Raw genomic sequence first — 24,796 nt, 5'->3', positions numbered from 1 at the left:
GGCGCGTATATGCACAAACAGCTTGCATTTTCCCATAATATTGATACATGTTTATGATGTATTTGACAAAACAAAACATTTTCTAATCGAAAAATGACATTTTTCATATAATTTTATAGTTATTTCAAACATATAAATTTTCATATTCATAATCAGAAGTTCATAAAAACTGTTGTAAAATGCAAAAACTGAATGAAAATGGGTTGGAAAGCCATAATTAATCGAAAACATAACAATAGCACATATGTGGCAAAGCCTACTTCGTGTTGTCACGAATTAGCTTCATATTTGCTGAAAATGCGATTCCGCAAGTCTCAGGCTTCTAGGACGAAGAGAAAGCGGTTTTTTGAAAGGCGCGTATATGCACAAACAGCTTGCTTTTCCCCATAATATTTATACATGTTTATGATGATATTTGACAAAACAAAACATTTTCTGATCGAAATATGACATTTTTCATATAAGTTGTTCAGCTATTTCAAAATTATTAATATTTTATTTTATAATCATAATTTCATAAAAACTGCTGTAAAATGCAAAAACTGAATGAAAATGTGTTGGAAAGCCATAATTAATTCGAAACATAACAATAGAACATATTTGGCAAAGCCTACTTCGTGTTGTCAAGAATTAGCTTAATATTTGCTGAAAATGCGATTCCGCAAGTCTCTGGCTTCTAGGACGAAGAGAAAGCGGTTTTTTGAAAGGCGCGTATATGCACAAACAGCTTGCTTTTCCCCATAATATTTATACATGTTTATGATGATTTTTGACATAACAAAACATTTTCTGATCGAAATATGACATTTTTCATATAAATTGTACAGTTATTTCAAAAATCTTTTTTTTTTTTTTTCATAATCATAATTTCATAAAAACTGCTGTAAAATGCAAAAACTGAATGAAAATTGGCTGGAAAGCCATAATTAATCGAAAACATAACAATAGCACATATTTGGCAATGCCTACTTCGTGTTGTCACGAATTAGCTTCATATTTGCTGAAAATGCGATTCCGCAAGTCTCAGGCTTCTAGGACGAAGAGAAAGCGGTTTTTTGAAAGGCGCGTATATGCACAAACAGCTTGCTTTTCCCCATATTATTTATACATGTTTATGATGATATTTGACAAAACAAAACATTTTCTGATCGAAATATGACATTTTTCATATAAATTTTATAGTTATTTCAAAAATCTTTTTTTTTTTTTTTCATAATCATAATTTCATAAAAACTGCTGTAAAATGCAAAAACTGAATGAAAATGGGCTGGAAAGCCATAATAAATTGAAAACATAACAATAGCACATATTTGGCAATGCCTACTTCGTGTTGTCAAGAATTAGCTTAATATTTGCTGAAAATGCGATTCCGCAAGTCTCAGGCTTCTAGGACGAAGAGAAAGCGGTTTTTCGAAAGGCGCGTATATGCACAAACAGCTTGCATTTCTCCATAATTTTTAAACATGTTTATGATGAATTATGACATAACAAAACATTTTCTGATCGAAATATGACATTTTTCATATAAATTGTACAGTTATTTCAAAAATCTTTTTTTTTTTTTTTCATAATCATAATTTCATAAAAACTGCTGTAAAATGCAAAAACTGAATGAAAATGGGCTGGAAAGCCATAATAAATTGAAAACATAACAATAGCACATATTTGGCAATGCCTACTTCGTGTTGTCAAGAATTAGCTTCATATTGGCTGAAAATGCGATTCCGCAAGTCTCAGGCTTCTAGGACGAAGAGAAAGCGGTTTTTTGAAAGGCGCGTATATGCACAAACAGCTTGCATTTCCCCATAATATTTATACATGTTTATGATGATATTTGACAAAACAAAACATTTTCTGATCGAAATATGACATTTTTCATATCAATTTTATAGTTATTTCAAAAATATAAATGTTCATATTCATAATCATAAGGTCATAAAAACTGTTGTAAAATCCAATAACTGAATGAAAATGTGTTGGAAAGCCAAATTTAATCGAAACCATAACAATAGCACATATTTGGCAAAGCCTACTTCGTGTTGTCAAGAATTAGCTTAATATTTGCTGAAAATGCGATTCCGCAAGTCTCAGGCTTCTAGGACGAAGAGAAAGCGGTTTTTCGAAAGGCGCGTATATGCACAAACAGCTTGCATTTCTCCATAATTTTTAAACATGTTTATGATGAATTATGACATAACAAAACATTTTCTGATCGAAATATGACATTTTTCATATAAATTTTATAGTTATTTCAAAAATTTAAATTTTCATATTCATAATCAGAAGTTCATAAAAACTGTTGTAAAATGCAAAAACTGAATGAAAATGTGTTGGAAAATGTGTTGAAAATGTGTTGGAAAGCCATAATTAATCGAAAACATAACAATAGCACATATTTGGCAAAGCCTACTTCGTGTTCGTGAATTAGCTTAATATTTGCTGAAAATGCGATTCCGCAAGTCTCAGGCTTCTAGGACGAAGAGAAAGCGGTTTTTCGAAAGGCGCGTATATGCACAAACAGCTTGCATTTCTCCATAATATTTATACATGTTTATGATGATATTTGACAAAACAAAACATTTTCTGATCGAAATATGACATTTTTCATATAAGTTGCTCAGCTATTTCAAAATTATTAATATTTTATTTTATAATCATAATTTCATAAAAACTGCTGTAAAATGCAAAAACTGAATGAAAATGTGTTGGAAAGCCATAATTAATCGAAAACATCACAATAGCACATATTTGGCAAAGCCTACTTCGTGTTGTCAAGAATTAGCTTTATATTAGCTGAAAATGCGATTCCGCAAGTCTCAGGCTTCTAGGACGAAGAGAAAGCGGTTTTTCGAAAGGCGCGTATATGCACAAACAGCTTGCATTTCCCCATAATATTTATACATGTTTATGATAAATTTGACAAAACAAAACATTTTCTAATCGAAAAATGACATTTTTCATATAAATTTTATAGTTATTTCAAAAATATAAATTTTCATATTCATAATCAGAAGTTCATAAAAACTGCTGTAAAATGCAAAAACTGAATGAAAATGTGCTGGAAAGCCATAATTAATCGAAAACATAACAATAGCACATATGTGGCAAAGCCTACTTCGTGTTGTCACGAATGAGCTTCATATTTGCTGAAAATGCGATTCCGCAAGTCTCAGGCTTCTAGGACGAAGAGAAAGCGGTTTTTTGAAAGGCGAGTATATGCACAAACAGCTTGCATTTCCCCATAATATTGATACATGTTTATGATGATATTTGACAAAACAAAACATTTTCTGATCGAAATATGACATTTTTCATATAAATTTTATAGTTATTTCAAAAATATAAATTTTCATATTCATAATCATAATGTCATAAAAACTGTTGTAAAATCCAATAACTGAATGAAAATGTGTTGGAAAGCCATAATTAATCGAAAACATAACAATAGCACATATTTGGCAATGCCTACTTCGTGTTGTCAAGAATTAGCTTTATATTTGCTGAAAATGCGATTCCGCAAGTCTCAGGCTTCTAGGACGAGGAGAAAGCGGTTTTTTGAAAGGCGCGTATATGCACAAACAGCTTGCATTTCCCCATAATATTTATACATGTTTATGATGATATTTGACAAAACAAAACATTTTCTGATCGAAATATGACATTTTTCATATAAATTTTATAGTTATTTCAAAAATTTAAATTTTCATATTCATAATCAGAAGTTCATAAAAACTGTTGTAAAATGCAAAAACTGAATGAAAATGTGTTGGAAAATGTGTTGAAAATGTGTTGGAAAGCCATAATTAATCGAAAACATAACAATAGCACATATTTGGCAAAGCCTACTTCGTGTTCGTGAATTAGTTTAATATTTGCTGAAAATGCGATTCCGCAAGTCTCAGGCTTCTAGGACGAAGAGAAAGCGGTTTTTCGAAAGGCGCGTATATGCACAAACAGCTTGCATTTCTCCATAATTTTTAAACATGTTTTTGATGAATTATGACATAACAAAACATTTTCTGATCGAAATATGACATTTTTCATATAAGTTGTTCAGTTATTTCAAAATTATTATTATTTTATTTTATAATCATAATTTCATAAAAACTGCTGTAAAATGCAAAAACTGAATGAAAATGTGTTGGAAAGCCATAATTAATTCAAAACATAACAATAGAACATTTTTGGCAAAGCCTACTTCGTGTTGTCAAGAATTAGCTTTATATTTGCTGAAAATGCGATTCCGCAAGTCTCAGGCTTCTAGGACGAAGAGAAAGCGGTTTTTTGAAAGGCGCGTATATGCACAAACAGCTTGCATTTCCCCATAATATTGATACATGTTTATGATGTATTTGACAAAACAAAACATTTTCTGATCGAAATATGACATTTTTCATATAAATTTTATAGTTATTTCAAAAATATAAATTTTCATATTCATAATCAGAAGTTCATAAAAACTGTTGTAAAATGCAAAAACTGAATGAAAATGGGTTGGAAAGCCATAATTAATCGATAACATAACAATAGCACATATGTGGCAAAGCCTACTTCGTGTTGTCACGAATAAGCTTCATATTTGCTGAAAATGCGATTCCGCAAGTCTCAGGCTTCTAGGACGAAGAGAAAGCGGTTTTTCGAAAGGCGCGTATATGCACAAACAGCTTGCATTTCCCCATAATATTGATACATGTTTATGATGATATTTGACAAAACAAAACATTTTCTGATCGAAATATGACATTTTTCATATAAGTTGTTCAGTTATTTCAAAATTGTTATTATTTTATTTTATAATCATAATTTCATAAAAACTGCTGTAAAATGCAAAAACTGAATGAAAATGTGTTGGAAAGCCATAATTAATTCAAAACATAACAATAGAACATATTTGGCAAAGCCTACTTCGTGTTGTCAAGAATTAGCTTAATATTTGCTGAAAATGCGATTCCGCAAGTCTCAGGCTTCTAGGACGAAGAGAAAGCGGTTTTTCGAAAGGCGCGTATATGCACAAACAGCTTGCATTTCTCCATAATTTTTAAACATGTTTTTGATGAATTATGACATAACAAAACATTTTCTGATCGAAATATGACATTTTTCATATAAATTGTACAGTTATTTCAAAAATCTTTTTTTTTTTTTTTCATAATCATAATTTCATAAAAACTGCTGTAAAATGCAAAAACTGAATGAAAATGGGCTGGAAAGCCATAATAAATTGAAAACATAACAATAGCACATATTTGGCAATGCCTACTTCGTGTTGTCAAGAATTAGCTTTATATTTGCTGAAAATGCGATTCCGCAAGTCTCAGGCTTCTAGGACGAAGAGAAAGCGGTTTTTCGAAAGGCGCGTATATGCACAAACAGCTTGCATTTCCCCATAATATTTATACATGTTTATGATGTATTTGACAAAACAAAACATTTTCTGATCGAAATATGACATTTTTCATATAAATTTTATAGTTATTTCAAAAATATAAATTTTCATATTCATAATCATAAGGTCATAAAAACTGTTGTAAAATCCAATAACTGAATGAAAATGTGTTGGAAAGCCATAAATAATCGAAACCATAACAATAGCACATATTTGGCAAAGCCTACTTCGTGTTGTCAAGAATTAGCTTTATATTTGCTGAAAATGCGATTCCGCAAGTCTCTGGCTTCTAGGACGAAGAGAAAGCGGTTTTTTGAAAGGCGCGTATATGCACAAACAGCTTGCATTTCTCCATAATTTTTATACATGTTTATGATGATATTTGACAAAACAAAACATTTTCTGATCGAAATATGACATTTTTCATATAAGTTGTTCAGCTATTTCAAAATTATTAATATTTTATTTTATAATCATAATTTCATAAAAACTGCTGTAAAATGCAAAAAGTGAATGAAAATGTGTTGGAAAGCCATAATTATATCAAAACATAACAATAGAACATATTTGGCAAAGCCTACTTCGTGTTGTCAAGAAATAGCTTTTTATTTGCTGAAAATGCGATTCCGCAAGTTTTAGGCTTCTAGGACGAAGAGAAAGCGGTTTTTCGAAAGGCGCGTATATGCACAAACAGCTTGCATTTCTCCATAATATTTATACATGTTTATGATGATATTTGACAAAACAAAACATTTTCTGATCGAAATATGACATTTTTCATATAAATTTTATAGTTATTTCAAAAATATAAATTTTCATATTCATAATCATAATGTCATAAAAACTGTTGTAAAATCCAATAACTGAATGAAAATGTGTTGGAAAGCCATAATTAATCGAAAACATAACAATAGCACATATTTGGCAATGCCTACTTCGTGTTGTCACGAATTAGCTTCATATTTGCTGAAAATGCGATTCCGCAAGTCTCAGGCTTCTAGGACGAAGAGAAAGCGGTTTTTTGAAAGGCGCGTATATGCACAAACAGCTTGCTTTTCCCCATAATATTTATACATGTTTATGATGATATTTGACATAACAAAACATTTTCTGATCGGAATTTGACATTTTTCATATAAGTTGTTCAGCTATTTCAAAATTATTAATATTTTATTTTATAATCATAATTTCATAAAAACTGCTGTAAAATGCAAAAACTGAATGAAAATGTGTTGGAAAGCCATAATTAATTCAAAACATAACAATAGAACATATTTGGCAAAGCCAACTTCGTGTTGTCAAGAGTTAGCTTTTTATTTGCTGAAAATGCGATTCCGCACGTCTCAGGCTTCTAGGACGAAGAGAAAGCGGTTTTTTGAAAGGCGCGTATATGCACAAACAGCTTGCATTTCCCCATAATATTTATACATGTTTATGATGATATTTGACAAAACAAAACATTTTCTGATCAAAATATGACATTTATCATATAAATTTTATAGTTATTTCAAAAATATAAATTTTCATATTCATAATCATAAGGTCATAAAAACTGTTGTAAAATCCAATAACTGAATGAAAATGTGTTGGAAAGCCATAATTAATCGAAAACATAACAATAGCACATATTTGGCAAAGCCTACTTCGTGTTGTCAAGAATTAGCTTTATATTTGCTGAAAATGCGATTCCGCAAGTTTCAGGCTTCTAGGACGAAGAGAAAGCGGTTTTTTGAAAGGCGCGTATATGCACAAACAGCTTGCATTTCCCCATAATATTTATACATGTTTATGATGATATTTGACAAAACAAAACATTTTCTGATCGAAATATGACATTTTTCATATAAATTTTATAGTTATTTCAAAAATATAAATTTTCATATTCATAATCATAAGGTCATAAAAACTGTTGTAAAATCCAATAACTGAATGAAAATGTGTTGGAAAGCCATAATTAATCGAAAACATAACAATAGCACATATTTGGCAATGCCTACTTCGTGTTGTCAAGAATTAGCTTTATATTTGCTGAAAATGCGATTCCGCAAGTTTCAGGCTTCTAGGACGAAGAGAAAGCGGTTTTTTGAAAGGCGCGTACATGCACAAACAGCTTGCATTTCTCCATAATTTTTAAACATGTTTATGATGAATTATGACATAACAAAACATTTTCTGATCGAAATATGACATTTTTCATATAAATTTTATAGTTATTTCAAAAATCTTTTTTTTTTTTTTTCATAATCATAATTTCATAAAAACTGCTGTAAAATGCAAAAACTGAATGAAAATGGGCTGGAAAGCCATAATAAATTGAAAACATAACAATAGCACGTATTTGGCAATGCCTACTTCGTGTTGTCAAGAATTAGCTTAATATTTGCTGAAAATGCGATTCCGCAAGTCTCAGGCTTCTAGGACGAAGAGAAAGCGGTTTTTCGAAAGGCGCGTATATGCACAAACAGCTTGCATTTCTCCATAATTTTTAAACATGTTTATGATGAATTATGACATAACAAAACATTTTCTGATCGAAATATGACATTTTTCATATAAATTGTACAGTTATTTCAAAAATCTTTTTTTTTTTTTTTCATAATCATAATTTCATAAAAACTGCTGTAAAATGCAAAAACTGAATGAAAATGGGCTGGAAAGCCATAATAAATTGAAAACATAACAATAGCACATATTTGGCAATGCCTACTTCGTGTTGTCAAGAATTAGCTTCATATTGGCTGAAAATGCGATTCCGCAAGTCTCAGGCTTCTAGGACGAAGAGAAAGCGGTTTTTTGAAAGGCGCGTATATGCACAAACAGCTTGCATTTCCCCATAATATTTATACATGTTTATGATGATATTTGACAAAACAAAACATTTTCTGATCGAAATATGACATTTTTCATATAAATTTTATAGTTATTTCAAAAATTTAAATTTTCATATTCATAATCAGAAGTTCATAAAAACTGTTGTAAAATGCAAAAACTGAATGAAAATGTGTTGGAAAATGTGTTGAAAATGTGTTGGAAAGCCATAATTAATCGAAAACATAACAATAGCACATATTTGGCAAAGCCTACTTCGTGTTCGTGAATTAGCTTAATATTTGCTGAAAATGCGATTCCGCAAGTCTCAGGCTTCTAGGACGAAGAGAAAGCGGTTTTTCGAAAGGCGCGTATATGCACAAACAGCTTGCATTTCCCCATAATATTTATACATGTTTATGATGAATTTGACAAAACAAAACATTTTCTAATCGAAAAATGACATTTTTCATATAAATTTTATAGTTATTTCAAAATTATAAATTTTCATATTCATAATCAGAAGTTCATAAAAACTGCTGTAAAATGCAAAAACTGAATGAAAATGTGCTGGAAAGCCATAATTAATCGAAAACATAACAATAGCACATATGTGGCAAAGCCTACTTCGTGTTGTCACGAATGAGCTTCATATTTGCTGAAAATGCGATTCCGCAAGTCTCAGGCTTCTAGGACGAAGAGAAAGCGGTTTTTTTGAAAGGCGAGTATATGCACAAACAGCTTGCATTTCCCCATAATATTGATACATGTTTATGATGATATTTGACAAAACAAAACATTTTCTGATCGAAATATGACATTTTTCATATAAATTTTATAGTTATTTCAAAAATATAAATTTTCATATTCATAATCATAATGTCATAAAAACTGTTGTAAAATCCAATTACTGAATGAAAATGTGTTGGAAAGCCATAATTAATCGAAAACATAACAATAGCACATATTTGGCAATGCCTACTTCGTGTTGTCAAGAATTAGCTTTATATTTGCTGAAAATGCGATTCCGCAAGTCTCAGGCTTCTAGGACAAAGAGAAAGCGGTTTTTTGAAAGGCGCGTATATGCACAAACAGCTTGCATTTCCCCATAATATTTATACATGTTTATGATGATATTTGACAAAACAAAACATTTTCTGATCGAAATATGACATTTTTCATATAAATTTTATAGTTATTTCAAAAATTTAAATTTTCATATTCATAATCAGAAGTTCATAAAAACTGTTGTAAAATGCAAAAACTGAATGAAAATGTGTTGGAAAATGTGTTGAAAATGTGTTGGAAAGCCATAATTAATCGAAAACATAACAATAGCACATATTTGGCAAAGCCTACTTCGTGTTCGTGAATTAGTTTAATATTTGCTGAAAATGCGATTCCGCAAGTCTCAGGCTTCTAGGACGAAGAGAAAGCGGTTTTTTGAAAGGCGCGTATATGCACAAACAGCTTGCATTTCCCCATAATATTTATACATGTTTATGATGATATTTGACAAAACAAAACATTTTCTGATCGAAATATGACATTTTTCATATAAATTTTATAGTTATTTCAAAAATTTAAATTTTCATATTCATAATCAGAAGTTCATAAAAACTGTTGTAAAATGCAAAAACTGAATGAAAATGTGTTGGAAAATGTGTTGAAAATGTGTTGGAAAGCCATAATTAATCGAAAACATAACAATAGCACATATTTGGCAAAGCCTACTTCGTGTTCGTGAATTAGTTTAATATTTGCTGAAAATGCGATTCCGCAAGTCTCAGGCTTCTAGGACGAAGAGAAAGCGGTTTTTCGAAAGGCGCGTATATGCACAAACAGCTTGCATTTCTCCATAATTTTTAAACATGTTTTTGATGAATTATGACATAACAAAACATTTTCTGATCGAAATATGACATTTTTCATATAAGTTGTTCAGTTATTTCAAAATTGTTATTTTATTTTATAATCATAATTTCATAAAAACTGCTGTAAAATGCAAAAACTGAATGAAAATGTGTTGGAAAGCCATAATTAATTCAAAACATAACAATAGAACATATTTGGCAAAGCCTACTTCGTGTTGTCAAGAATTAGCTTAATATTTGCTGAAAATGCGATTCCGCAAGTCTCAGGCTTCTAGGACGAAGAGAAAGCGGTTTTTCGAAAGGCGCGTATATGCACAAACAGCTTGCATTTCTCCATAATTTTTAAACATGTTTTTGATGAATTATGACATAACAAAACATTTTCTGATCGAAATATGACATTTTTCATATAAATTGTACAGTTATTTCAAAAATCTTTTTTTTTTTTTTTCATAATCATAATTTCATAAAAACTGCTGTAAAATGCAAAAACTGAATGAAAATGGGCTGGAAAGCCATAATAAATTGAAAACATAACAATAGCACATATTTGGCAATGCCTACTTCGTGTTGTCAAGAATTAGCTTTATATTTGCTGAAAATGCGATTCCGCAAGTCTCAGGCTTCTAGGACGAAGAGAAAGCGGTTTTTCGAAAGGCGCGTATATGCACAAACAGCTTGCATTTCCCCATAATATTTATACGTTTATGATGTATTTGACAAAACAAAACATTTTCTGATCGAAATATGACATTTTTCATATAAATTTTATAGTTATTTCAAAAATATAAATTTTCATATTCATAATCATAATGTCATAAAAACTGTTGTAAAATCCAATAACTGAATGAAAATGTGTTGGAAAGCCATAATTAATCGAAAACATAACAATAGCACATATTTGGCAATGCCTACTTCGTGTTGTCACGAATTAGCTTCATATTTGCTGAAAATGCGATTCCGCAAGTCTCAGGCTTCTAGGACGAAGAGAAAGCGGTTTTTTGAAAGGCGCGTATATGCACAAACAGCTTGCTTTTCCCCATAATATTTATACATGTTTATGATGATATTTGACATAACAAAACATTTTCTGATCGAAATATGACATTTTTCATATAAGTTGTTCAGCTATTTCAAAATTATTAATATTTTATTTTATAATCATAATTTCATAAAAACTGCTGTAAAATGCAAAAACTGAATGAAAATGTGTTGGAAAGCCATAATTAATTCAAAACATAACAATAGAACATATTTGGCAAAGCCAACTTCGTGTTGTCAAGAGTTAGCTTTTTATTTGCTGAAAATGCGATTCCGCACGTCTCAGGCTTCTAGGACGAAGAGAAAGCGGTTTTTTGAAAGGCGCGTATATGCACAAACAGCTTGCATTTCCCCATAATATTTATACATGTTTATGATGATATTTGACAAAACAAAACATTTTCTGATCAAAATATGACATTTATCATATAAATTTTATAGTTATTTCAAAAATATAAATTTTCATATTCATAATCATAAGGTCATAAAAACTGTTGTAAAATCCAATAACTGAATGAAAATGTGTTGGAAAGCCATAATTAATCGAAAACATAACAATAGCACATATTTGGCAAAGCCTACTTCGTGTTGTCAAGAATTAGCTTTATATTTGCTGAAAATGCGATTCCGCAAGTTTCAGGCTTCTAGGACGAAGAGAAAGCGGTTTTTTGAAAGGCGCGTATATGCACAAACAGCTTGCATTTCCCCATAATATTTATACATGTTTATGATGATATTTGACAAAACAAAACATTTTCTGATCGAAATATGACATTTTTCATATAAATTTTATAGTTATTTCAAAAATATAAATTTTCATATTCATAATCATAAGGTCATAAAAACTGTTGTAAAATCCAATAACTGAATGAAAATGTGTTGGAAAGCCATAATTAATCGAAAACATAACAATAGCACATATTTGGCAATGCCTACTTCGTGTTGTCAAGAATTAGCTTTATATTTGCTGAAAATGCGATTCCGCAAGTTTCAGGCTTCTAGGACGAAGAGAAAGCGGTTTTTTGAAAGGCGCGTACATGCACAAACAGCTTGCATTTCTCCATAATTTTTAAACATGTTTATGATGAATTATGACATAACAAAACATTTTCTGATCGAAATATGACATTTTTCATATAAATTTTATAGTTATTTCAAAAATCTTTTTTTTTTTTTTTCATAATCATAATTTCATAAAAACTGCTGTAAAATGCAAAAACTGAATGAAAATGGGCTGGAAAGCCATAATAAATTGAAAACATAACAATAGCACATATTTGGCAATGCCTACTTCGTGTTGTCAAGAATTAGCTTAATATTTGCTGAAAATGCGATTCCGCAAGTCTCAGGCTTCTAGGACGAAGAAAAAGCGGTTTTTCGAAAGGCGCGTATATGCACAAACAGCTTGCATTTCCCCATAATATTTATACATGTTTATGATGATATTTGACAAAACAAAACATTTTCTGATCGAAATTTGACATTTTTTATATTAATTTTATAGTTATTTCAAAAATTTAAATTTTCATATTCATAATCAGAAGTTCATAAAAACTGTTGTAAAATGCAAAAACTGAATGAAAATGTGTTGGAAAATGTGTTGAAAATGTGTTGGAAAGCCATAATTAATCGAAAACATAACAATAGCACATATTTGGCAAAGCCTACTTCGTGTTCGTGAATTAGCTTAATATTTGCTGAAAATGCGATTCCGCAAGTCTCAGGCTTCTAGGACGAAGAGAAAGCGGTTTTTCGAAAGGCGCGTATATGCACAAACAGCTTGCATTTCCCCATAATATTTATACATGTTTATGATGTATTTGACAAAACAAAACATTTTCTGATCGAAATATGACATTTTTCATATAAATTTTATAGTTATTTCAAAAATATTAATTTTCATATTCATAATCATAAGTTTATAAAAACTGTTGTAAAATGCAAAAACTGAATGAAAATGGGTTGGAAAGCCATAATTAATCGAAAACATAACAATAGCACATATGTGGCAAAGCCTACATCGTGTTGTCACGAATTAGCTTCATATTTGCTGAAAATGCGATTCCGCAAGTCTCAGGCTTCTAGGACGAAGAGAAAGCGGTTTTTCGAAAGGCGCGTATATGCACAAACAGCTTGCATTTTCCCATAATATTTATACATGTTCATGATGATACATGACATAACAAAACATTTTCTGATTGAAATTTGACATTTTTCATATTAATTTTATAGTTATTTCAAAAATATAAAAATTTTTTTATTCATAATCACAAGTTCATAAAAACTGTTGTAAAATGCAAAAACTGAATGAAAATGTGTTGGAAAGCCATAATTAATCGAAAACATAACAATAGCACATATGTGGCAAAGCCTACTTCGTGTTGTCAAGAATTAGCTTCAAATTTGCTGAAAATGCGATTCCGCAAGTCTCAGGCTTCTAGGATGAAGAGAAAGCGGTTTTTCGAAAGGCGCGTATATGCACAAACAGCTTGCATTTCTCCATAATATTTATACATGTTTTGATGATACATGACATAACAAAACATTTTCTGATCGAAATATGACATTTTTCATGTAAGGTGTACAGTTATTTCAAAAATCTTTTTTTTTTTTCATAATCATAATTTCATAAAAACTGCTGTAAAATGCAAAAACTGAATGCAAATGGGTTGGAAGGCCATAATTAATCGAAAACATAACAATAGCACATATGTGGCAAAGCCTACTTCGTGTTGTCAAGAATTAGCTTCATATTTGCTGAAAATGCGATTCCGCAAGTCTCAGGCTTCTAGAACGAAGAGAAAGCGGTTTTTTGAAAGGCGCGTATATGCACAAACAGATTGCATTTCCCCATAATATTTATACATGTTTATGATGATATTTGACAAAACAAAACATTTTCTGATCGAAATATGACATTTTTCATATAAATTTTATAGTTATTTCAAAAATATAAATTTTCATATTCATAATCATAAGGTCTTAAAAACTGTTGTAAAATGCAAAAACTGAATGAAAATGGGTTGGAAAGCCATAATTAATCGAAAACATAACAATAGCACATATTTGGCAAAGCCTACTTCGTGTTGTCAAGAATTAGCTTCATATTTGCTGAAAATGCGATTCCGCAAGTCTCAGGCTTCTAGGACGAAGAGAAAGCGGTTTTTCGAAAGGCGCGTATATGCACAAACAGCTTGCATTTCTCCATAATTTTTAAACATGTTTTTGATGAATTATGACATAACAAAACATTTTCTGATCGAAATATGACATTTTTCATATAAATTGTACAGTTATTTCAAAAATCTTTTTTTTTTTTTTTTTCATAATCATAATTTCATAAAAACTGCTGTAAAATGCAAAAACTGAATGAAAATGGGCTGGAAAGCCATAATAAATTGAAAACATAACAATAGCACATATTTGGCAATGCCTACTTCGTGTTGTCAAGAATTAGCTTTATATTTGCTGAAAATGCGATTCCGCAAGTCTCAGGCTTCTAGGACGAAGAGAAAGCGGTTTTTCGAAAGGCGCGTATATGCACAAAGCTTGCATTTCCCCATAATATTTATACATGTTTATGATGTATTTGACAAAACAAAACATTTTCTGATCGAAATATGACATTTTTCATATAAATTTTATAGTTATTTCAAAAATATAAATTTTCATATTCATAATCATAAGGTCATAAAAACTGTTGTAAAATCCAATAACTGAATGAAAATGTGTTGGAAAGCCATAAATAATCGAAACCATAACAATAGCACATATTTGGCAAAGCCTACTTCGTGTTGTCAAGAATTAGCTTTATATTTGCTGAAAATGCGATTCCGCAAGTCTCTGGCTTCTAGGACGAAGAGAAAGCGGTTTTTCGAAAGGCGCGTATATGCACAAACAGCTTGCATTTCTCCATAATTTTTATACATGTTTATGATGATATTTGACAAAACAAAACATTTTCTGATCGAAATATGACATTTTTCATATAAGTTGTTCAGCTATTTCAAAATTATTAATATTTTATTTTATAATCATAATTTCATAAAAACTGCTGTAAAATGCAAAAACTGAATGAAAATGTGTTGGAAAGCCATAATTATATCAAAACATAACAATAGAACATATTTGGCAAAGCCTACTTCGTGTTGTCAAGAAATAGCTTTTTATTTGCTGAAAATGCGATTCCGCAAGTTTTAGGCTTCTAGGACGAAGAGAAAGCGGTTTTTCGAAAGGCGCGTATATGCACAAACAGCTTGCATTTCTCCATAATATTTATACATGTTTATGATGATATTTGACAAAACAAAACATTTTCTGATCGAAATATGACATTTTTCATATAAATTTTATAGTTATTTCAAAAATATAAATTTTCATATTCATAATCATAATGTCATAAAAACTGTTGTAAAATCCAATAACTGAATGAAAATGTGTTGGAAAGCCATAATTAATCGAAAACATAACAATAGCACATATTTGGCAATGCCTACTTCGTGTTGTCACGAATTAGCTTCATATTTGCTGAAAATGCGATTCCGCAAGTCTCAGGCTTCTAGGACGAAGAGAAAGCGGTTTTTTGAAAGGCGCGTATATGCACAAACAGCTTGCTTTTCCCCATAATATTTATACATGTTTATGATGATATTTGACATAACAAAACATTTTCTGATCGAAATATGACATTTTTCATATAAGTTGTTCAGCTATTTCAAAATTATTAATATTTTATTTTATAATCATAATTTCATAAAAACTGCTGTAAAATGCAAAAACTGAATGAAAATGTGTTGGAAAGCCATAATTAATTCAAAACATAACAATAGAACATATTTGGCAAAGCCAACTTCGTGTTGTCAAGAGTTAGCTTTTTATTTGCTGAAAATGCGATTCCGCACGTCTCAGGCTTCTAGGACGAAGAGAAAGCGGTTTTTTGAAAGGCGCGTATATGCACAAACAGCTTGCATTTCCCCATAATATTTATACATGTTTATGATGATATTTGACAAAACAAAACATTTTCTGATCAAAATATGACATTTATCATATAAATTTTATAGTTATTTCAAAAATATAAATTTTCATATTCATAATCATAAGGTCATAAAAACTGTTGTAAAATCCAATAACTGAATGAAAATGTGTTGGAAAGCCATAATTAATCGAAAACATAACAATAGCACATATTTGGCAAAGCCTACTTCGTGTTGTCAAGAATTAGCTTTATATTTGCTGAAAATGCGATTCCGCAAGTCTCAGGCTTCTAGGACGAAGAGAAAGCGGTTTTTCGAAAGGCGCGTATATGCACAAACAGCTTGCATTTCCCCATAATATTTATACATGTTTATGATGATACATGACATAACAAAACATTTTCTGATTGAAATTTGACATTTTTCATATTAATTTTATAGTTATTTCAAAAATATAAAAATTTTCATATTCATAATCATAAGGTCATAAAAACTGTTGTAAAATGCAAAAACTGAATGAAAATGTGTTGGAAAGCCATAATTAATCGAAAACATAACAATAGCACATATGTGGCAAAGCCTACTTCGTGTTGTCAAGAATTAGCTTCATATTTGCTGAAAATGCGATTCCGCACGTCTCAGGCTTCTAGGACGAAGAGAAAGCGGTTTTTTGAAAGGCGCGTATATGCACAAACAGCTTGCATTTCCCCATAATATTTATACATGTTTATGATGATATTTGACAAAACAAAACATTTTCTGATCGAAATATGACATTTTTCATATAAATTTTATAGTTATTTCAAAAATATAAATTTTCATATTCATAATCATAAGGTCATAAAAACTGTTGTAAAATCCAATAACTGAATGAAAATGTGTTGGAAAGCCATAATTAATCGAAAACATAACAATAGCACATATTTGGCAATGCCTACTTCGTGTTGTCAAGAATTAGCTTTATATTTGCTGAAAATGCGATTCCGCAAGTTTCAGGCTTCTAGGACGAAGAGAAAGCGGTTTTTTGAAAGGCGCGTACATGCACAAACAGCTTGCATTTCTCCATAATTTTTAAACATGTTTATGATGAATTATGACATAACAAAACATTTTCTGATCGAAATATGACATTTTTCATATAAATTTTATAGTTATTTCAAAAATCTTTTTTTTTTTTTTTCATAATCATAATTTCATAAAAACTGCTGTAAAATGCAAAAACTGAATGAAAAAGGGGTTGGAAAGCCATAATTAATTCAAAACATAACAATAGAACATATTTGGCAAAGCCTACTTCGTGTTGTCACGAATTAGCTTAATATTTGCTGAAAATGCGATTCCGCAAGTCTCAGGCTTCTAGGACGAAGAGAAAGCGGTTTTTCGAAAGGCGCGTATATGCACAAACAGCTTGCATTTCCCCATAATATTTATACATGTTTATGATGTATTTGACAAAACAAAACATTTTCTGATCGAAATATGACATTTTTCATATAAATTTTATAGTTATTTCAAAAATATTAATTTTCATATTCATAATCATAAGTTTATAAAAACTGTTGTAAAATGCAAAAACTGAATGAAAATGGGTTGGAAAGCCATAATTAATCGAAAACATAACAATAGCACATATGTGGCAAAGCCTACTTCGTGTTGTCACGAATTAGCTTCATATTTGCTGAAAATGCGATTCCGCAAGTCTCAGGCTTCTAGGACGAAGAGAAAGCGGTTTTTCGAAAGGCGCGTATATGCACAAACAGCTTGCATTTTCCCATAATATTTATACATGTTCATGATGATACATGACATAACAAAACATTTTCTGATTGAAATTTGACATTTTTCATATTAATTTTATAGTTATTTCAAAAATATAAAATTTTTTTTATTCATAATCACAAGTTCATAAAAACTGTTGTAAAATGCAAAAACTGAATGAAAATGTGTTGGAAAGCCATAATTAATCGAAAACATAACAATAGCACATATGTGGCAAAGCCTACTTCGTGTTGTCAAGAATTAGCTTCATATTTGCTGAAAATGCGATTCCGCAAGTCTCAGGCTTCTAGAACGAAGAGAAAGCGGTTTTTTGAAAGGCGCGTATATGCACAAACAGATTGCATTTCCCCATAATATTTATACATGTTTATGATGATATTTGACAAAACAAAACATTTTCTGATCGAAATATGACATTTTTCATATAAATTTTATAGTTATTTCAAAAATATAAATTTTCATATTCATAATCATAAGGTCTTAAAAACTGTTGTAAAATGCAAAAACTGAATGAAAATGGGTTGGAAAGCCATAATTAATCGAAAACATAACAATAGCACATATTTGGCAAAGCCTACTTCGTGTTGTCAAGAATTAGCTTCATATTTGCTGAAAATGCGATTCCGCAAGTCTCAGGCTTCTAGGACGAAGAGAAAGCGGTTTTTCGAAAGGCGCGTATATGCACAAACAGCTTGCATTTCCCCATAATATTTATACATGTTTTGATGATACTTGACATAACAAAACATTTTCTAAACGAAATATGACATTTTTCATATTAATTTTATAGTTATTTCAAAAATATAAATTTTCAAAGTCATAAAAAACAGTTCATAAAAACTTTTGTAACATGCAAAAACTGAATGAAAATGTGTTGGAAAGCCATAATTAATCGAAAACATAACAATAGCACATATGTGGCAAAGCCTACTTCGTGTTGTCAAGAATTAGCTTTATATTTGCTGAAAATGCGATTCCGCAAGTCTCAGGCTTCTAGGACGAAGAGAAAGCGGTTTTTCGAAAGGCGCGTATATGCACAAACAGCTTGCATTTTCCCATAATATTTATACATGTTCATGATGATACATGACATAAAACATTTTCTGATTGAAATTTGACATTTTTCATATGAATTTTATAGTTATTTCAAAAATATAAAAAATTTTTTATTCATAAACACAAGTTCATAAAAACTGTTGTAAAATGCAAAAACTGAATGAAAATGTGTTGGAAAGCCATAATTAATCGAAAACATAACAATAGCACATATTTGGCAAAGCCTACTTCGTGTTGTCAAGATGAGCTTTCATATTCGCTGAAAATGCGATTCCGCAAGTCTCAGGCTTCTAGGACGAAGAGAAAGCGGTTTTTCGAAAGGCGCGTATATGCACGCATTATACACGCAGCTTGCATTTCCCCATAATATTTATACATTTATACATATTTATGATGATATATGACATAAAAAAACATTTTCTGATCAAAATATGTTATTGTTCATATAAATTGTATAGTTATTTAAAAAATAATATTTTTTATATTCATAATCATAAGTTCATAAAAACTGTTGTAAACTGCAAAAATAGGAAATTATATTTTTTAATAAAAATAATACACATTTTATTTAAAAAAAATCATTATTTTCAAACCATTGTTTCTCATATGCGTTGAAGTTTAATGGGTTTTAGTTAAATGCTAATAAAAAGTCATATTTTTCACAATAAATTTAACAAACTTGATTGTGCTTATGAATATAAATATTCATATTTTTTTTAAATAACTATTTTTATTAAAAACTTATATTTCTGTCTAAACATATTTTTCATCACATTTCGTGCACTTATTGCAATTTTTTATTGTAATTTTTTTAATCATGCTAATCTATATGAAAATTCATAATTTCAAAATTACTCATATTTTTTATGATAATGGTAAACATTTTTTTTTTTAATGAAATTTTGCTTTTGAGTATAAATTGTTATATTTTAATAAAAACAATTATTTTTTATAAAAGAAAATTTGATTTCTTTCAAACCATTGTTTGTCATCACTTTATGCTATGAATATTTTCATTTTCAATGGTTTTTAGTTAATAATGCTTATGAATATGAAAAGTCATAATTTCACAATAACGTGAAAAGTTCACAAGTTTACAATTACCTATTAATTTCATATTTATAAGGGAAAAGTCATTGTTTATGTTAAAACATCGTATATCATGAAACCTTTTTCGTTTATTGATTGCACTTTTAAAAATTCTTGATGAAATGATGCTTTTGAATATGAAAATTCATATATTTACAATAACTTGTAAAAACTTGGTCATTTCACGTTTATCATTGACTTTTTGCACTTTATAACATTTTATCATTAAATGGTGCTTATGAATATGAAAATTCGTATTTTCACAATAACTATCACATTTTATGAAAAAGTCATATTTTTGACTTTTTGACTATTGATTTCTGAAAAATATGACTTTTTCATAAAATGTGATATTGTCAAAACGTGATTTGTACTCCCCTCCTTGAACTGCCACCTTAATGTGGTGGAGGGGTTTGAGTACCCGAATGACCCTAGGAGCTATGTTGTCCGGGGTTATATGCCCCTGGTAGGGTCTCCCAAGGCAAACAGGTCCTAGGCGACGGGTCAGACTAAGAGCGGTTTTAAAAAACCCTTATGAGAAAAAACATACTAAGGACCGTGACGTCGCCCGGTATGGCGCAGCCGGGGCCCCACCCTGGAGCCAGGCCCGGGTTTGGGGCTCGTATGCAAGCGTCTGGTGGCCAGGCATTCCCCCACGGGGTCCGGCCGGGCTCAGCCCGAAGGAGCGACGTGGGGCCGCCTTCCAGTGAGCTCACCACCTGCAGGAGGGACCGTAAGGGGCCGGTGCTGAGAGGATCGGGCAGCAGTCAAAGGCGGGGCCCTCGACAACCCGATCCCTGGACACGGAAGCTAGCTCTAGGGACGTGGAATGTTACCTCGCTGGCGGGGAAGGAGCCTGAGATTGTGCGTGAGGTTGAGAGGTTCCGCCTAGAGATAGTCGGGATTACCTCTACGCACGGCTTGGGCTCTGAAACCACACTCCTCGAGAGAGAGGATGGACTCTTCACCACTCTGGAGTTGCCCATGGTGAAAGGCGGCGGGCTGGAGTGGGTTTGCTTATAGCCCCCCAGCTCAGCCGCCATGTGTTGGAGTTTACCCGGTGAATGAGAGGGTCGTTTCCCTGCGCCTACGGGTCGGGGATAGGTCTCTCACTGTCGTGTGTGCCTACAGGCCAAACGGCAGTGTAGAGTACCTGGCCTTCTTGGGGTCTCTGGGAGGGGTGCTTGACAGTGCTCCGACTGGGGACTCCGTCGTTCTACTGGGAGACTTCAATGCCCACGTGGGCAGCGACAGTGACACCTGGAGGGGCGTGATTGGGAGGAACGGCCCCCCTGATCTGAACCCGAATGGTGTTCAGTTATTGGACTTCTGTGCTAGTTACAGTTTGTCCATAACGAACACCATGTTCAAGCATAAGGGTGTCCATCAGTGCACGTGGCGCCAGGACAACCTAGGACGTAGGTCGATGATCGACTTTGTGGTCGTTTCATCTGACCTGCAGCCGTATGTCTTGGACACTCGGGTAAAGAGGGGGCGGAGCTGTCGACTGATCACCACCTGGTGGTGAGTTGGATCCGATGGCGGGGGAGGAAGCTGGACAGACTCGGCAGACCCAAGAGTACTGTGAGGGTCTGCTGGGAACGTTTGGCCGAGTCTCCTGTCAGAGAGATCTTCAACTCCCACCTCTGGCGGAGCTTTGACCGGATCCCAAGGGAGGCCGGAGATATTGAGTCCGAGTGGACCATGTTTTCCACCCCCATTGTCGAAACGGCCACTCGGAGCTGTGGCCGTAAGGTCTCCGGTGCCTGTCGAGGCGGCAATCCCCGAACCCGGTGGTGGAAACCGGAAGTAAGGGATGCCGTCAAGCTGAAGAAGGAGTCCTATCGGGCCTGGATGGCTTGTGGGACTCCTGAGGCAGCTGACGGGTACCGGCAGGCTAAGCGAACTGCAGCCCGGGTGGTTGTGGAGGCAAAAACTCGGGCCTGGGAGGAGTTCGGTGAGGCCATGGAGAAGGACTATCGGCTGGCCTCGAAGAGATTCTGGCAAACCGTCCGGCGCCTCAGGAGAGGGAAGCAGTGCCCTACCGATGCTGTTTACAGTGGAGGTGGGGAGCTTTTGACCTCAACTGGGGATGTCGGACGGTGGAAGGAATATTTCGAGGATCTCCTCAATCCCGCCGTCACGTCTTCCATTGAGGAAGCGGAGGCTGAGGGCTCAGAGGTGGACTCGTCCATCACCCAAGCTGAAGTCACCGAGGTAGTAAAGAAACTCCTTGGTGGCAAGGCACCGGGGGTGGATGAGATCTTCCCTGAGTACCTCAAGTCTCTGGATGTCTCTGACATGCCTCTGCAGCATCGCGTGGTGGTCGGGGACAGTGCCTCTGGAATGGCAGACCGGGGTCGTGGTCCCTCTTTTTAAGAAGGTGAGGGTGTGTTCCAACTATAGGGGGATCACACTTCTCAGCCTACCTGGGAAAGTCTATGCCAGGGTACTGAAGAGGAGAATACGGCCGATAGTAGAACCTCGGATTCAGGAGGAACAGTGTGGTTTTCGTCCAGGCCGTGGAACACTGGACCAGCTCTATACCCTCTACAGGGTGCTGGAGGGTTCATGGGAGTTTGCCCAACCAGTCCACATGTGTTTTGTGTATTTGGAAAAGGCATTCGACTGTATCCCTCGCGGCGGCCTGTGGAGGGTGCTTCGGGAGTATGGGGTCCGGGGCCCTTTACTAAGGGCTGTCCGGTCCCTGTACGACCGAAGCAGGAGCTTGGTTCGCATTGCCGGCAGTAAGTCAGACTTGTTCCCGGTGCATGTTGGACTCCGGCAGGGCTGCCATTTGTCACCGTTTCTGTTCATAATTTTTATGGACAGAATTTCTAGGCGCAGCCAGGGGCCTAAGGGTGTCCGGTTTTGGGTGACAACAAGATTTCGTCTCTGCTCTTTGCAGATGATGTTGTCGTGTTGGCTTCATCAGAACTTCGTGTTGGCTTAATCAGAACAGGACCTTCAGCACGCACTGGGACGGTTTGCAGCCGAGTGTGAAGCGGCAGGCATGAGAATCAGCACCTCCAAATCCGAGGCCATGGTCCTCAGTAGGAAAAGGGTGGCTTGCCCACTTCAGGTTGGAGGCGAGTTCCTGCCGCAAGTGGAGGAGTTTAAGTATCTTGGGGTTTTGTTTACGAGTGAGGGAGGGGTGGAACGGGAAATTGATGGATCGGTGCAGCTTCTGCAGTAATGCGGTCGATGTACCGGTCTGTCGTGGTGAAGAAAGAGCTGAGCCGCAAGGCGAAACTCTCGATTTACCGGTCAATCTACGTTCCTACTCTCACCTATGGTCATGAGCTCTGGGTCATGACCGAAAGGATAAGATCCCGGATACAGGCGGCCGAAATGAGCTTTCTCCGCAGGGTGGCTGGGCGATCTCTTAGAGATAGGGTGAGAAGCTCGGTAACTCGGGAGGAGCTCAGGGTAGAGCCGCTGCTCCTCCACATCGAGAGGGGTCAGCTAAGGTGGCTCGGGCATCTGTTCCGGATGCCTCCTGGACGCCTCCCCGGGAAGGTGTTCCGGGCGCGTCCCACTGGGAGGAGACCCTGGGGAAGACCTAGGACACGCTGGAGAGACTATGTCTCCCGGCTGGCCTGGGAACGCCTCGGTGTCCCCCTGGAAGAGTTGGAAAAAGTGTCTAGGGAAAGAGAAGTCTGGGCATCTCTGCTTAGACTGCTGCCCCCGCGACCCGGCCTCGGATAAGCGGGAGAAGATGTAATGTAATGTAATGTAATGTGATTTGTACTTTATTGTTTTTCCTTTACTTATTGAACCTTTTAAAAGTTTTTCCATAATCATATGATTTATATTTTTACAATTACTCATATTTTCATGGTAAAGGTCAAAATTGTTTTAATGAAATTATGATTCATGAAACTTCATATTTTTCTGACCTTAGTACACTGTTAAAAAAAAATCTGTAAAAAAAAAAAACCGGTATTATACTTGCTTGCATATTACACTTTTTAACGTTTTTTCATTAAATGATGTTCATAAATATGAAAATTCATATTTTCACAATATCACATTTTAAATGAATGTGATATTGTAAAAAAAAATATTTGCATGGCCAACTTTTTGTTTCTTAATGGCACTTTTTTAAAGGTTTTCCATGAACATAAGCTTTTGAATATGAACATTCATATTTTCACAATAACTTTATAATTTCACATTTATCATTGAATTTTTGCAGTTTTTAAAAGTTCTTCATTAAATGGTGCTTATGAATATAAAAGTTATAGTTATTCACAATAACTATCACATTTTATTAAAAAAAAAATCATATTTTTGTCAAAACGTGATTTGTACTTTTTTGTTTTTCCTTCACTTATGGACATTTTTTAAAGGTTTTCCATGATCATATAATTTAAATGATTAATACAATTACTCATATTTTCATGGTAAAGGTCAAACATTTTGTAATGAAATTATGATTCATGAAAATTCATATTTTTCTGACCTTGGTACACTGTAAAAAAATTAAATCTTTAAAAATAAACCGTAAAAAGACTGGCAGCAGGGCTTCCAAAGATAATCCGTTAAATTACCGAAATAACCATTTTACAAAATTGCTAGCAAAAAACTGTAAAAATACGGAATAGACTTTATGGTCAAAAGTACTTAAATTACAGAACTTTACTGTTAATAAATAATTTTTAAACTATAGAAAAACAGATAAATTCTGTCAAATAACATAGAAAAACAACCAACTGTCAATCACCATGAATTTAAGATTTCAATTTGTTATTTTATAAAACTGATCTGTCCATTTACAATAATTT

The 24,796-nt window shown here is 33.3% G+C and overlaps 1 protein-coding gene across 1 annotated transcript in view; it reads left to right on the top strand.

Moving 5' to 3' along the window:
- Nucleotides 1–20,377: 20,377 nt before the first annotated feature.
- LOC310726363 (uncharacterized protein) overlaps nucleotides 20,378–24,796 on the top strand; it is a 336,210-nt gene continuing 331,791 nt past the window's right edge. Inside the window, exon 1 of the mRNA XM_083541882.1 lies at nucleotides 20,378–22,074. Within this exon, the coding sequence (XP_083398008.1) occupies nucleotides 21,714–22,074 (361 nt within the window). The 5' untranslated portion in view covers nucleotides 20,378–21,713. The remainder of the gene's footprint in view (nucleotides 22,075–24,796) is intronic.

Source organism: Silurus aristotelis, assembly GCF_946808225.1.
Source record: "Silurus aristotelis genome assembly, chromosome: 5".
Lineage (NCBI taxonomy): Eukaryota > Metazoa > Chordata > Actinopteri > Siluriformes > Siluridae > Silurus > Silurus aristotelis.
This window is presented reverse-complemented; position numbering and strand designations above follow the sequence as displayed.